At 38.2% G+C, this 15,566-nt stretch overlaps 1 protein-coding gene across 1 annotated transcript in view; it reads left to right on the forward strand.

Moving 5' to 3' along the window:
* LOC117321931 (phosphatidylinositol N-acetylglucosaminyltransferase subunit C-like) overlaps window positions 1-14,831 on the forward strand; it is a 16,524-nt gene extending 1,693 nt beyond the window's left edge. Inside the window, exons 2-7 of the mRNA XM_033876562.1 lie at window positions 1,437-1,506; window positions 2,561-2,715; window positions 5,452-5,620; window positions 6,777-6,924; window positions 7,143-7,309; window positions 13,693-14,831. Of these exons, the coding sequence (XP_033732453.1) occupies window positions 1,437-1,506; window positions 2,561-2,715; window positions 5,452-5,620; window positions 6,777-6,924; window positions 7,143-7,309; window positions 13,693-13,738 (755 nt within the window). The 3' untranslated portion in view covers window positions 13,739-14,831. The remainder of the gene's footprint in view (window positions 1-1,436; window positions 1,507-2,560; window positions 2,716-5,451; window positions 5,621-6,776; window positions 6,925-7,142; window positions 7,310-13,692) is intronic.
* Window positions 14,832-15,566: the final 735 nt, after the last annotated feature.

Below are 15,566 nucleotides of genomic sequence, written 5' to 3' on the forward strand. Positions count from 1 at the left end.
TGGAGATTTTACCTCCTCTTGTAATTAAAAAGAAATAGCATATAAACTATATATTTATTGAATATCTTTATTGAGAAGAAAAATTAATATAAAAATTAATTATTTTTTGATGATTTGCAAAACATCCACAGGTAGATATTATATATGGGTAGTGTTAGGTGCTAGTTACAGGTAGGTAAGGCAGAGGAGGACTCAAGGCAGAGGAGCCTGGCACAGCATGCTATAAATGGACCCCTGCAGGGGGGTAATTGGGGACTTGACAAAACTATAGCCAGGTGTTAAAACAGTCTGATCCTCATCTGATACATATGTATATAGGTAAGGTGTTATGGAGGTCAAGAAGGTGGTGCTGAGGTGGGGTTTGGGCCCTGGGGCCCAGGTGGCCATGACAACAGGCATGTCCTGAGAGTACCAATTATACATGTACATAACTTGTGTAGATTATTTGTATTATATGTCTCTTACAGAGCATAAATAAGAATAAACGAAACTTCTTATTCTCGATTCTTGATTATCTACTATGAAATGATTTCATGGTTGAATTAACAGATATTAGTGAAGTAACAATACATTGAATTTGAAAATATTTTTGTCTGATAAAATAATAATTATTAAAATATATGTACATATACAGTGTACTTGAGAAAAAAATCTACAAACAGTCATCAAGGCCTAAGGTACAATTAATCATTAATATAAAATGTATATTAATTACAACCAAAAAAAATGAAAAGCATCAAAATTTTGAAATCAGGAAGATAAACCTTAATTTTACACTTTAATGAATTTTTTTTAAACAAAATCAATGATAAAACACCCAAATAATTATAAAAATCCAATTGATAGAGTTTTAAGTCCTCTTGTGCAATATATCATATAAGAAACACAGCCAATTTATTTTGAGTTAATATTAGATAAAATTTTATCAAGATTTAAATATATCTGGTAAAGTCAGGATGACAGATATAAGGCAGTCAATTTACACAGGTCTGTATATGTAACAACTACAGGTATCTAACACAGGTGTTCAGTTGCACTGTCCAGTACCTGTATAGGGGGATTTGTGGTCACACCTGACTGGATGTAGTGCACTACTGGTTTACCTGTAGCTTAAATGTAGTGTACTACTAGTTTACCTGTAGTTTAAATGTAGTGCACCACGGTGTAAATGTTAGCTTACACTAAACTGTATAAACAGGTGATATAGTTTGTTATACCACACATTTTGTTAAGTGTACATTTGTAATTTATAGAAATACTCAAGAAATCACAATAGATGCACTAGCTTTTGTGTTCTAATTGGGTGTACGATTCCTGAAAAAAGGGGTCGGATCGAGGTTTATTGGTTTGCTCCCATTTCAAGAAAGTTATTTATCCTATAGCTAAAGTGCATGCATGTATACAGTGTGTATTTCTATTTTGTTTTTCCATTGCAGTATACACTAGAACCTATTCCTATTGGTCAGTTGTAAGGAATTCTGGTGAAGTGACGCAGCAAATCAGCAGGTAATGACCAAAAAAAACATTCATGTATCGGATCAAAAAAGTACCTCAAAAAATTCTTACTCATTATTATCAATACTGTTACAACTTGAAATTAAGTGTCAGTTGGTGCACAGACTTGCAATTGTAAATTAGATTTATATTTAAGTCTATGATTGACGTAAGGAATTTTGATAAAGCATTTAGTCTTCTGTTCTTGTCGCTCTGATATGAAAATGTGACGTCACTTTTACTGTTTTGGTGGACACTGATGATGAAAATGGTTGGTGCTGATAGACCCTCAAGTGGTGAAATATTCCATTGAAACGAAATTCAGGCAAATTTACCTGTAAATGTGATGTACTACCTGTTAAAAAAAATATTGCCTTCTTTTGGAGGCACAATGGTTTGGTAGTGTTGTCTCATGATGAAAAGTACCCTTGCCTCCAGCTCAGGTACTATATATATATACATGTATGCCATTACTCAACAACGTGACATACACCTTCAGACCATGTGTCCTCAAAAGTAGGCCATGGTATATAAATAGAATAAAGTTCTGAAAGTAAGTTATGAGTTTAAGCAGAGACCTAAGATATATTTATATAAATTTAAAATGCAGACTACTTTTGTTTAAGGTTTTATCTCTGTGAAATGATAGGGATATATTAATATGATAATGATGTGAAAATTATAGACAAATGGGACAATAATGAGATATTTGTTCTACATTCTCAAGTTGTGATCACTCATTAGGACATTGTGTATACCAAATAAAAGATATAGGACAACCAGCTGAGTAAAGAAAGCAAAAATAAATGAAAACATATTGCATCACATTATATATTGTTTTCTGCCTTTATTTCATATGACAGCCCATGTGTTGTACAGATGAATTACAATTTATTATCAATATTTTTGTGATACCTAATTAATGTTGTGTGGTAGTTGCATTTTTGGAATGTGTGTTAATTTATGCTAACCAGGTATTTTTGAGAATTTTCTTCTATCAAATTTTGAGATAAAATACAATATGTTCAATACGGTATAATCATAAAGTTGATAAATTTTATTACAGTTTGTGCCTCTTTGTGGTTGCCTATATCTACATGTACAACCAGAAACTATCGCCGCGGTTGTTAGTGATAGCCATGGCAGCGGTTACCATGGTTGGTTACCTGGTCAAGCTTTACACAGACCATGTGATAGGAATCAAAGGTCCACATAGAACAGGTGAGCAAGGATTAAAGGTTGATAAATTAATGAAGAAACTAAAAGACCTCTTCAACATACCTGGTACAAATTTACTTATACATGTACATGTATGAGTGACTGCACTGTAGATCACTCATTCAAAATGTATTTCATACTTTGTCAAATTGATAATTTGATATTTTGCATAATGAAAACAACACCAAAGAAAAAAGATGTTATAAAAAAATTAAATTTAAAAAAAAAAAAAAAAAAAGTTATAACAGCTTTTAGTCACCTGTGCCTACATGTACATGTACAACAGTCACCCACCCATAGGATATGTAGCAATATAAAAACTTCAGTTTGTACAGTTATAGCTGTGGGGGAGGTTGCTTGGTATCTGGTATACTTACAGACTGATTTTTTTTTGTTTTAACTGAGCACAAATTAAGCAGAACAATTTCAGAAAAAATATCAGGAATGGAGATTCGCCAGTCTATGGGTGTTCTGAAAAAAGTTCTGGCTATTGTTAATCATTGTAATATAATACAAATCATATCAATACATGCTGATAGGTATACAGGCATGATAAACCTAAGGATAATTTTGCAGCTTAATGTATAATGGATTGAGTTACTGTATAACTTGTTCTTTTAGTGGGTGAAAATTTTGATTTGGTTCCAGCTCTGTTACTAATTTTTTCTGCATGTAAACCCACAGATAAATCCCCTTCTTCATTTTTGCAGAATCATCAATTTAAAATTTAGTACTACCAGGTAAACTTTAATGTTAAAAATTGTACACAAGGGAAGTGGCTTATTTTAGGATAAATATGGTGGCGTATATTTTTAGGTCATCTGACCCGAAGGGTCAGGATGACCTATAGTCATCATGCTTCGTCCGTCGTCGTGCGCCGTGCGCCGTCCGCCGTGCGCCGTGCGCCGTCCGCCGTGCGTAAACTTTTCACATTTCAATCTTCTTCTCAAGTTCCACCAGTGGGATTAAGCTGAAACTTGCCTGAAATGATCCTGAGATGGTCCTGACCAAGTGTTGTTATTTTTCGGGTCAGTCCGAAATCCAAGATGGCCGCCATAGCCGCCATTTTGAAAACACATTTTAAACTTCTTCTCAAGTTCCACCTGTGCTGTTGGGCTGAAACTTGCCTGAAATGATCCTGAGATGATCCCGACCAAGTGTTGTTATTTTTCGGGTCGGTCCGAAATCCAAGATGGCCGCCATAGCCGCCATCTTGAAAAACACATTTTAAACTTCTTCTCAAGTTCCACTGGTGCCATTGAGCTGAAACTTGCCTGAAATGATCCTGAGATGATCCCGACCAAGTGTTGTTATTTTTCGGGTCGGTCCGAAATCCAAGATGGCCCCCATAGCCGCCATTTTGAAAACACATTTTAAACTTCTTCTCAAGTTCCACTGGTGCCATTGAGCTGAAACTTGCCTGAAATGATCCTGACATGATCCCGACCAAGTGTTGTTATTTTTCGGGTCGGTCCGAAATCCAAGATGGCCGCCATAGCCGCCATCTTGAAAAACACATTTTAAACTTCTTCTCAAGTTCCACAGGTGCCATTGAGCTGAAACTTGCCTGAAATGATCCTGAAATGATCCCGACCAAGTGTTGTTATTTTTCGGGTCGGTCCGAAATCCAAGATGGCCGCCATAGCCGCCATCTTGAAAAACACATTTTAAACTTCTTCTCAAGTTCCACTGGTGCCATTGAGCTGAAACTTGCCTGAAATGATCCTGATATGATCCCGACCAAGTGTTGTTATTTTTCGGGTCGGTCCGAAATCCAAGATGGCCGCCATAGCCGCCATCTTGAAAAACACATTTTAAACTTCTTCTCAAGTTTCACCAGTGCTATTGAGATGAAACTTGCCTGAAATGATCCTGATATGATCCCGACCAAGTGTAGTTATTTTTCCGGTCAGTCCGTAATCCAATATGGCCGCTGAGGCCGCCATCTTGAAAATCACATTTTAAACTTCTTCTCAAGTTCCACCAGTGCTATTGAGCTGAAACTTGCCTGAAATGATCCTGATATGATCCCAACCAAGTGTTGTTATTTTTCGGGTCGGTCCGAAATCCAAGATGGCCGCTGAGGCCGCCATCTTAAAAAACACATTTTAAACTTCTTCTCAAGTTCCACCAGTGCTATTGAGCTAAAACTTGCCAGAAATGATCCTGATATGATCCCGACCAAGTGTTGTTATTTTTTAGATTGGTCTGAAATCCAAGATGGCCACCATGGCAGCCATCTTGAAAACACATTTTAAACTTCTTCTCCAGTTCCACTGGTGCCATTGAGCTTGAAATTGGTGAGGATGTTAAGGAAGGAGGGCCAACAAAGTGTTTTGTTATTTTTTCGGTCTCGTAAAAACTTTGACATGGCAGCAATGGTGGCCATTTTGTAACATGATTGCGCAATCATGGTTTTCCTGAACAACACCTATTTCAAACTTCTTCTCAAATTCCACCAGTGGGATTCAGCTCTAACTTACCAGAAATTATCCTTAGATGGTCCAGACCAAGTGTTGTTATTTATTGGGTCCGTCAGAAATCCAAGATGGCCACCATGGCCAACAGTGCCACTATATACTTGCTACAGAGAATGCATACTACAATAATATAAGGGTTTTAATTTAGAGTCAGATGACCGTTAAGGCCCCTGGGCCTCTTGTTTATAATTGGTTTACCCCTCATCAACATTTAGTCATTAATGTCAAATTAACATTTTATATTATTTGTTTGTTTCAGTGCTAGATGATTTGAAGACAGCTGTGATATTTACGGGGTTCAGTTTTGGCTTGTCTCCAGTTCTGGTCTCATTGACAGAAACTATCTCCACGGATACAATTTACGCCATGACAACAGTGATGCTGCTCGCTAACCTCATCTTCCATGACTACGGAGCAAGCGCTGCAATGTAAGCCTGAAAGTGAAAGATTATATAACAACAATACTGGATAAAACTTGTTTCTACCACAATACCCTGTGTTATTCAACTCTCAGACCATCAGTTAATCATTACAGCTGTTGATTAACAATCTGTTTATACCACACGTGGTATAAACTCTGTACACATTTTGATTGGCTAACACGGTGAACTTTGACCCAAGCTGCAATTGTTATTGACGTCATCAATAATCTAATGACGTCACATCACCGGGTGCCAGACATCACCGGTACACTTTATTTGCATACGCGAAATTATACTTGGCCACGTTTCCCTTTGATTCAAGCCGATATTATTGTGGTAGAAACAGGTCACACGACTCGAAATTGTTGGATATGGAATTTATTTCACACTCGTAAGTTATTTTTTAAAAGCTCGTGTCTTTTGTAACTTTTAAAAAATAACTTACTCGTGTGAAATAAATTCCATATCCAACAACCACTCGTTGTGTAACCTCTATTTCTAACACAGGACTAGTAACTATCTATCTGGTAGACATATTGGTAAATTATATAATAACTGTATTGTAATCTGATTTAAAATATTTTAATATTCATTATTTTTTTATAGGGAGAAAATTGGTAGTTAATTAGTTAGTTATAGGTTTACTGCCTACATGACTCCGCCTCTTGCTAGGTGTTTTTCTGAACATTTTCATAATTTACTTTTTAAATCAATTAGCTCTATTATTTATGTTGGTAATGACTACAGACATAATAACCTATTATACATTTTGTCTTGTTGACTATAGCCATTGTTCTGTTGGCATTGAGTAGGAGTGTTGTAGGGGGGTCTCGGTTTAATCTCTTATTGAGGTCGCACAACCAGTTATTGTTATACATTGTATATAAACTGAATTGGAAAAAGCTGAACATTGTCATGATTTACTTTTTAAACTTTTGGTAGTATGGAAATACTTGTGTTAATTTGGTATTACTACTTTCAAATATAATCAGCAGTTTTTGTTCTCCAGCATTGTTTTTGTGATTGTGATATTTAGTAAAAGCAGCAATTATACAACATGAAACATTTTCACATGTACATGTATAATACTGTTGGTGATATACAGTAAAACTGTTGTTATTTTAAACACATCAGATAAACTAATATTATATTGTATCTACAGGGTTTCAGAGGCTTTGTCTCTCAATGCTGGGATATTCGCCTCGGTGTGTCTGGCCTCCAGACTCCATACAACATGGCATGCCTTTGCTACAGTCACACTTTCCCTACTCGTGTTTGGTCTCTGGCCAATGTTGAGGAAACAAATGAAGGCAAGTTGACATATTAATCATGCAGGCTATTTCATTGCAGACAAGAAATGAAAAACTGAATTTTCATTGTGAATACATACGTACATGTACATTTAAATCAACAGTGTTACTCTACTGATTCAAATATTTGCAAGTCATTTTAATTGAAGGTAAGATGAAAATAATGAATTTCCATGTAGATTTTTAAAATCTATAAAAATGAGATTTTGTTTATACAGAAGGCTATCCCAGGAAGCCAGATTGGAATGACCTTGACCCTATGTAGTGTATCCATTGTTGCTTTGGTAACAGTGTCAGCAGTTGCAGCTGTCCTGGGGATATTGCTCATATTGTTCATCACGTTCGTATGTCCAGCTTGGCTCATCAGTCTTCAGCCTTACAAAAAGTAAATGTCCATTCTTTCTAATTGGGTGTCATGATATTATGGTTAAAAAAATAATATCGACCTCCTCCCTCAAGCAAAAAAAAAACCAAACAAAAGCAGAGAAAAAAATAATGAATGTCATGAATATATTTAAAAGAAATTAGCCAGTCCCAAAATATATTTAACTTAACTATATAGAATAATATTGATGTGTCTTTTCAGGTCATCTGAACCGAAGGGTCAGGATAACCTATAGGCATCGATATAAAATTATATCATGCTTTGTCCGTCGTCATCCGTCGTGTGCCGTCCGTAAACTTTTCACATTTCAATCTTCTTCTCAAGTTCCACCAGTGAGATTAAGCTGAAACTTGCCAGAAATGATCCTGAGATGGTCCTGACCAAGTGTTGTTATTTTTCGGGTCGGTCTGAAATCCAAGATGGCAGCCATAGCCGCCATTTTGAAAACTTATTTTAAACTTCTTCTCACGTTCCACCAGTGCTATTGAGCTGAAACTTGCCAGAAATGATCCTGATATGATCCCGACCAAGTGTTGTTATTTTTCGGGTCGGTCAGAAATCCAAGATGGTCGCCGTGGCCGCCATCTTGAAAAACACATTTTAAACTTCTTCTCAAGTGCCACCAGTGCTATTGAGCTGAAACCTGCCTGAAATGATCCTGATATGATCCCGACCAAGTGTTGTTATGTTTCGGGTCGGTTCGAAATCCAAGATGGCCGCCATAGCCGCCATTTTGAAAAACACATTTCAAACTTCTTCTCACGTTCCACCAGTGCTATTGAGCTGAAACTTGCCTGAAATTATCCTGATATGATCCCGACCAAGTGTTGTTATGTTTCGGGTCGGTTCGAAATCCAAGATGGCCGCCATTTTGAAAAACACATTTTAAACTTCTTCTCACATTCCACCAGTGCTATTGAGCTGAAACTTGCCTGAAATGATTCTGATATGATCCCGACCAACTGTTGTTATTTTTCGGGTCGGTCCGAAATCCAAGATGGCCGCCATCTTGAAAAACACATTTTAAACTTCTTCTCAAGTTCCACCTGTGCTGTTGGGCTGAAACTTGCCTGAAATGATTCTGATATGATCCCGACCAAGTGTTGTTATTTTTCGGGTCGGTCCGAAATCCAAGATGGCCGCCATAGCCACCATCTTGAAAGACGCATTTTAAACTTCTTCTCAAGTTCCACCAGTGCTGTTGGGCTGAAACTTGCCAGAAATGTTCCTGAGATGATCCCGACCAAGTGTTGTTATTTTTTGGATTGGTCTGAAATCAAAGATGGCCGCCATATCCGCCATCTTGAAAAACATATTTTAAACTTCTTCTCAAATTCCACCAGTGGGATTCAGCTCTAACTTACCAGAAATGATCCTGAGATGGTCCTAACCAAGTGTTGTTATTTATCGGGTTGGCCAGAAATCCAAGATGGCCGCCATCTTGAAAAACACATTTTGAATAACTTCTTCTCCAGTTCCACTGGTGCCATTGAGCTGGAAATTGGTGAGGATGTTAAGGAAGAGGGCCAACAAAGTGTTGTTATTTTTCGGCCTAGTAAAATCTTTGACTTGGCAGCCATGGTGGCCATTTTGTAACATGATTGTGCAATCATGGTTTTCCTGAACAATGCCTATTTCAAACTTCTTCTCAAATTCCACCAGTGGGACTCAGCTCTAACTTTCCAGAAATTATCCTTAGATGGTCCAGACCAAGTGTTGTTATTTATTAGGTCGGTCAGAAATCCAAGATGGCCACCATGGCCAACAGTGCCACTATATTTCCTGAACAATACCTATTTCAAACTTCTACTCAAATTCCACCAGTGGGATTCAGCTCTAACTTGCCAGAAATGATCCTGAGATGGTTCTGGCCAAGTGTTGTTATTTATTGGGTCAGTCAGAAATCTAAGATGGCCACCATGGCCAACAGTGCCACTAAACCTGCTACAGAGAATGCATACTACAATAGTATAAGGGTCTTTAATTTAGAGTCGGATGACCGTTAAGGCGCCTGGGCCTCTTGTTATTTTCCTACTGCCTCCCTATCTAGTATATTACTATGTTACCATGATTTTGTATACATAGCATGTTCTAGATCGTTTGTATTTCCCTTATTATTCCCTTATTCAAATCGCCCTGCGTCCGTGGTCCGTCGTCCGTCCGTCCGTCCGTCCGTCCGTCCCTCCGTCCGTCCGTAAACAATTCTTGTTATCGCTAATCCTCAGAAAGTACTGAAGAGATCTTTCTCAAACTTCATATGTAGGTTCCCCTTGGTGCCTAGTTATGCATATTGCATTTTGGGACCGATCAGAAAACAACATGGCCGACAGGCAGCCATCTTGGATTTTTAGCCCACCATCATCAGATGGTGGGCTATTCAAATCGCCCTGCGTCCGTGGTCCGTGGTCCGTCCGTCCGTCCGTCCGTCCCTCCGTCCGTCCGTCCGTCCGTAAACAATTCTTGTTATCGCTAATCCTCGGAAAGTACTGAAGGGATCTTTCTCAAATTTCATATGTAGGTTCCCCTTGGTGCCTAGTTATGCATATTGCATTTTGGGACCGATCGGAAAACAACATGGCCGACAGGCAGCCATCTTGGATTTTGACCATTGAATTTTGTTATCGCTATTTCTGAGAAAGAGCTGAAGGGATCTTTCTCAAATTTCATATGTTGGTTTCCCTTGGTGCCTAGTTATGCATATTGCATTTTGGGACCGATCGGAAAACAACATGGCCGACAGGCAGCCATCTTGGATTTTGACAATTGAAGTTTGTTATCTCTATTTCTAAGAAAGTACTGAAGGGATCTTTCTCAAATTTCATATGTAGATTCCCCTTGGTGCCTGGTTATGCATATCGCATTTTGGGACTGATCGAAAAACAACATGACCGACAGGCAGCCATCTTGGATTTTGACCATAGAAGTTTGTTATCGCTATTTCTGAGAAAGTACTGAAGGGATCTTTCTCAAATTTCATATGTAGGTTCCCCTTGGTGCCTAGTTATGCATATTGCATTTTGAGACCAATCAGAAAACAACATGGCCGACAGGCAGCCATCTTGGATTTCGAAAATTGAAACTGGTTATCACTATTACTAAGAAACTAATGAAGGGATCTTCCTGAAATTTCATATGTAGGTTCCCCCAGGTGCCTAGTTATGCATATTGCATTTTGAGACCGATCTGAAAACAACATGGCCGACAGGCAGCCATCTTGGATTTTGACAATTGAAGTTTGTTATCGCTATTTCTCAGAAAGTAATGAAGGTATCTTTCCCAAATTTCATATGTAGGTTTCCCTTGGTGCTTAGTTATGCATATAGCATTTTGAGACCGATCTGAAAACAACATGGCCGACAGGCAGCCATCTTGGATTTTGACAATTGAAGTTTGTTATCGCTATTTCTGTGAAAGTACTAAAGGGATCTTTTTCATATTTGTTATGTAGGTTCCCCTTGGTGCTTAGTTATGCATATAGCATTTTGAGACCAATCGGAAAACAACATGGCCGACAGGCAGCCATCTTGGATTTTGACAATTGAAGTTTGTTATCACTATTTCTAAGAAAGCACTGAAGGAATCTTTCTCAAATTCCATATATATAGGTTCCCCTTGGTGCCTAAATCTTAAATTTTATATATAGGTTTCTCTTGTTTGAAAAGTACTAGAGGTTTCTTCTGAGTTTACACAGATTAGTAAGACTTAGAAGAAGAGAAAAGTAGAGAAAAGATCAATCTGACATGGAACCTATAAAGAACATTCAATGGTGGGCGCCAAGATCCCTCTGGGATCTCTTGTTACAATTGAAGTTTGTTATCGCTATTTCTGAGAAAGTACTGAAGGGATCTTTCTCAAATTTCATATGTAGGTTCCCCTTGGTGCCTAGTTATGCATATTGCATTTTGGGACCGATCGGAAAACAAGATGGCCGACAGGCAGCCATCTTGGATTTTGACCATTGAAGTTTGTTATCGCTATTTCTGAGAAAGTACTGAAGGGATCTTTCTCAAATTTCATATGTAGGTTCCTCTTGGTGCCTAGTTATGCATATTGCATTTTGGGACCGATCGAAAAACAACATGGCCGACAGGCAGCCATCTTGGATTTTGACCATTGAAGTTTGTTATCGCTATTTCTGAGAAAGTACTGAAGGGATCTTTCTCAAATTTCATATGTAGGTTCCCCTTGGTGCCTAGTTATGCATATTGCATTTTGGGACCGATCGGAAAACAAGATGGCCGACAGGCAGCCATCTTGGATTTTGACCATTGAAGTTTGTTATCGCTATTTCTGAGAAAGTACTGAAGGGATCTTTCTCAAATTTCATATGTAGGTTCCTCTTGGTGCCTTGTTATGCATATTGCATTTTGGGACCGATCGAAAAACAACATGGCCGACAGGCAGCCATCTTGGATTTTGACCATTGAAGTTTGTTATCGCTATTTCTGAGAAAGTACTGAAGGGATCTTTCTCGAATTTCATATGTAGGTTCCCTTTGGTGCCTAGTTATGCATATTGCGATTTGAGACTAATCGGAAAACAACATGGCCGACAGGCAGCCATCTTGGATTTTGATCATTGAAGTTTGTTATCGCTATTTCTGAGAAAGTACAGAAGGGATCTTTCTCAAATTTCATATGTAGGTTCTCCTTGGTGCCTAGTTATGCATATTGCATTTTGGGACCGATCGGAAAACAACATGGCCGACAGGCAGCCATCTTGGATTTTGACCATTGAAGTTTGTTATCGCTATTTCTGAGAAAGTACTGAAGGGATCTTTCTCAAATTTCATATGTAGGTTCCTCTTGGTGCCTAGTTATGCATATTGCATTTTGGGACCGATCGGAAAACAAGATGGCCGACAGGCAGCCATCTTGGATTTTGACCATTGAAGTTTGTTATCGCTATTTCTGAGAAAGTACAGAAGGGAGCTTCTCAAATTTCATATGTAGGTTCCCCTTGGTGCCTAATTATGCATATTGCATTTTGGGACCGATCGGAAAACAAGATGGCCGACAGGCAGCCATCTTGGATTTTGACCATTGAAGTTTGTTATCGCTATTTCTGAGAAAGTACTGAAGGGATCTTTCTCAAATTTCATATGTAGGTTCCTCTGGTGCCTAGTTATGCATATTGCATTTTGGGACCGATCGGAAAAACAACATGGCCGACAGGCAGCCATCTTGGATTTTGACAATTGAAGTTTGTTATCGCTATTTCTGAGAAAGTACTGAAGGGATCTTTCTCAAATTTCATATGTTGGTTCCCCTTGGTGCCTAGTTATGCATATTGCATTTTGGGACCGATCGGAAAACAAGATGGCCGACAGGCAGCCATCTTGGATTTTGACCATTGAAGTTTGTTATCGCTATTTCTGAGAAAGTACAGAAGGGATCTTCCTCAATTTCATATGTAGGTTCCCCTCGGTGCCTAGTTATGCATATTGCATTTTGAGACCAATCAGAAAACAAGATGGCCAACAGGCAGCCATCTTTGATTTTGACAAATGAAGTTTGTTATCACTATTTCTGAGGAAGTACTGAAGGGATCATTCTCAATTTCATATGTAGGTTCCCCTTGGTGCCTAGTTATGCATATTGCATTTTGAGACCAATCAAAAACAACATGGCCGACAGGCAGCCATCTTGGATTTTGACCATTGAAGTTTGTTATCCGCTATTTCTCAGAAAGTACTGAAGGGATCTTTCTCAAATTTCATATGTAGGTTTCCCCTCAGTGCGTAGTTATGCATATTGCATTTTGAGACCAATCGAAAAAACAACATGGCCGATAGGCAGCCATCTTGGATTTTGACAATTGAAGATTGTTATAGCTATTTATCAGAAATTGCTGAAAGGATCTTTCTGAATTTCATTTGTAGGTTGCCCTCTGTGTCTAGTTATACATATTGGATTTTGAGACCAGTCAGAAAACAACCTGGCTGACAGGCAGCCATCTTGTATTTTGAAAATTGAAGTTTGTTATCGCTATTGTACAGAAGGTACTGAAGGGATCTTTCTCAAATTTCATATGTAGGTTCCCCTTGGTCCCTGGTATTATATTGCATTTTGGGACCAATCGGAAAACAACATGGCCGACAGACAGCCATTATCGCTAAATCTTAAATTTTATATATAGGTTCCCCTTGTTTGAAAAGTACTAGATCTAGAGGACTGTTTCTGAATTTACACAGATTAGTAAGACTTAGAAGAAGGGAAAAGTAGAGAAAAGATCAATCTGACATGGAACCTATAAAGATCATTCAATGGTGGGCGCCAAGATCCCTCTGGGATCTCTTGTAATACAGTATTATTGTTGGAATTTATATACAGACCTTAGACTCTTTTAAACTTGGTATTTCTCATATTTCCATTTCTTTTCAGCAATATATACGGTCCCTGGGATGAAGCTGTCATTCAAACCAAATGAAAACGGCAGTAATACATTACCCTCAGGTAGATGAATACTCTAAAAGTCTCAGATGTCTTCACATCTGTTAAACAGCGCAATGATGTCTCTACACCTCTTGAACAGTGAACATCTGTTGCACACTAAAACAGCCAGATAATTCTGCATTGGTTGAAAAGAAGAAGTCCAAGATCTGTTCAACAATGAAAGTGCAAGATGTTTCCGCATCTGTACAACAGTGACAGTCCAAGATCTATTGAATAGTGTAAGTGCAATATGTTTCCGCGTTGGTTGAACTGTAGAAGTCCAAGATCTGTTGAACAATAAAAGTGCAATGTTTCTGCATCAGTTGAACTATAGAAGTCACTGTTGAACAGTGACTTTGCAAGACGTTTTGTATTGGTTGAACAGCGGAAGTCCAAGATCTGTTTAACGGTGAAAGTGCAAGACGTTTCTGCATTGGTTGAACAGTAGAAGTCCAAGATCTGTTGAACAATGAAAGTGCAAGATGTTTCTGCATTGGTTGAACAGCGTAAGTCCAAGATCTGTTTAACAGTGAAAGTGCAAGACGTTTCTGCATTGGTTGAACAGTAGAAGTCCAAGATCTGTTGAACAATGAAAGTGCAATGTTTGTACATCAGTTGAATTATAGAAGGCCAAGATCTGTTGAACAGTGACTTTGCAAGACGTTTCTGTATTGGTTGAACAGCGGAAGTCCAAGATCTGTTGAACAGTGAAAGTGCAGGATGTTTCTGCATTGGTTGAACAGCGGAAGTCCAAGATCTGTTGAACAGTGAAAGTGCAAGACGTTTCTGTATTGGTTGAACAGTAGAAGTCCTAGATCTGTTGAACAGTGAAAGTGCAAGACGTTTCTGTATTGGTTGAACAGTAGAAGTCCAAGATCTGTTGCAATGTTCTACATCAGTCGAACTATAGAATTCCAAGATCTGTTGAACAGTAAAAGTGCAAGATGTTTCTGCATCTGTTGAACAGTGGAAATATTTAACGTGTGGCCCAAATTGTTTTTTTTTTTTAATTGGTAAACAAGTCCGCAATCGGCACCTTTTGATGTAAAAAAAAGCGAATAGTGTAATGAAAATAGATAACACATACCGATCAGGCATCGTTGTGTATTGTTTACATGTGTTCATCCGGGTCATTAGCTATTCTCGTGCATTCTCCCGCACGCTTGATTATGTAATTCTACCCTTACATGTAAAACACTTGAATGACTCAGATGATCTATATCGGAGGGTATAAAAGCCGGCTCTGACAGAACACAAGACTCTGATTTCGGCATCCAAACTGTGCAGACAGAAGCGGAGAGACCCTAAGAAAGGTAGATAGTTATGGAAAGATAGATGTGACCACGGTCTTTTCCTTGATCCATCAACTAGTCATTTTAACACAGAGTGTTTGACAGAGGCTGATAGGTTAGCGACTACAAATTAGTTGGCGACTACAAACAGGTAGTCGACGGTCAAGTCAGCAACTTGGTACGGGACGAGTCATAGTCAATTACTAGTTATAGTATTAAGATTAGGTGTCAGCGGTCAGACATACCACTGTATATACACTGTATATATAAAATTTCTATTTTATGTGTTATATGTTCTTGTTAAATGTTAAAGGCTACCAAATAGTAATATTTATATATATTTGCATCTGTAGACTAGTCACTAACCAGGATCTATTAGAGGTAGTGACGAACCCATTTGTAAACGTCACAAATTTTGGTGGCAGCGGCGGGATCCTGGTTATTTGACAACTTGTTTGTGACATTTTAGTAGTCTACAGTTTATAAACTGTTGTTGATGTAATAATAATAATAAAAAAAAATAATTAAAAA

Source organism: Pecten maximus, chromosome 2 (genome assembly GCF_902652985.1).
Source record: "Pecten maximus chromosome 2, xPecMax1.1, whole genome shotgun sequence".
NCBI classification, from domain to species: Eukaryota; Metazoa; Mollusca; class Bivalvia; order Pectinida; family Pectinidae; genus Pecten; species Pecten maximus.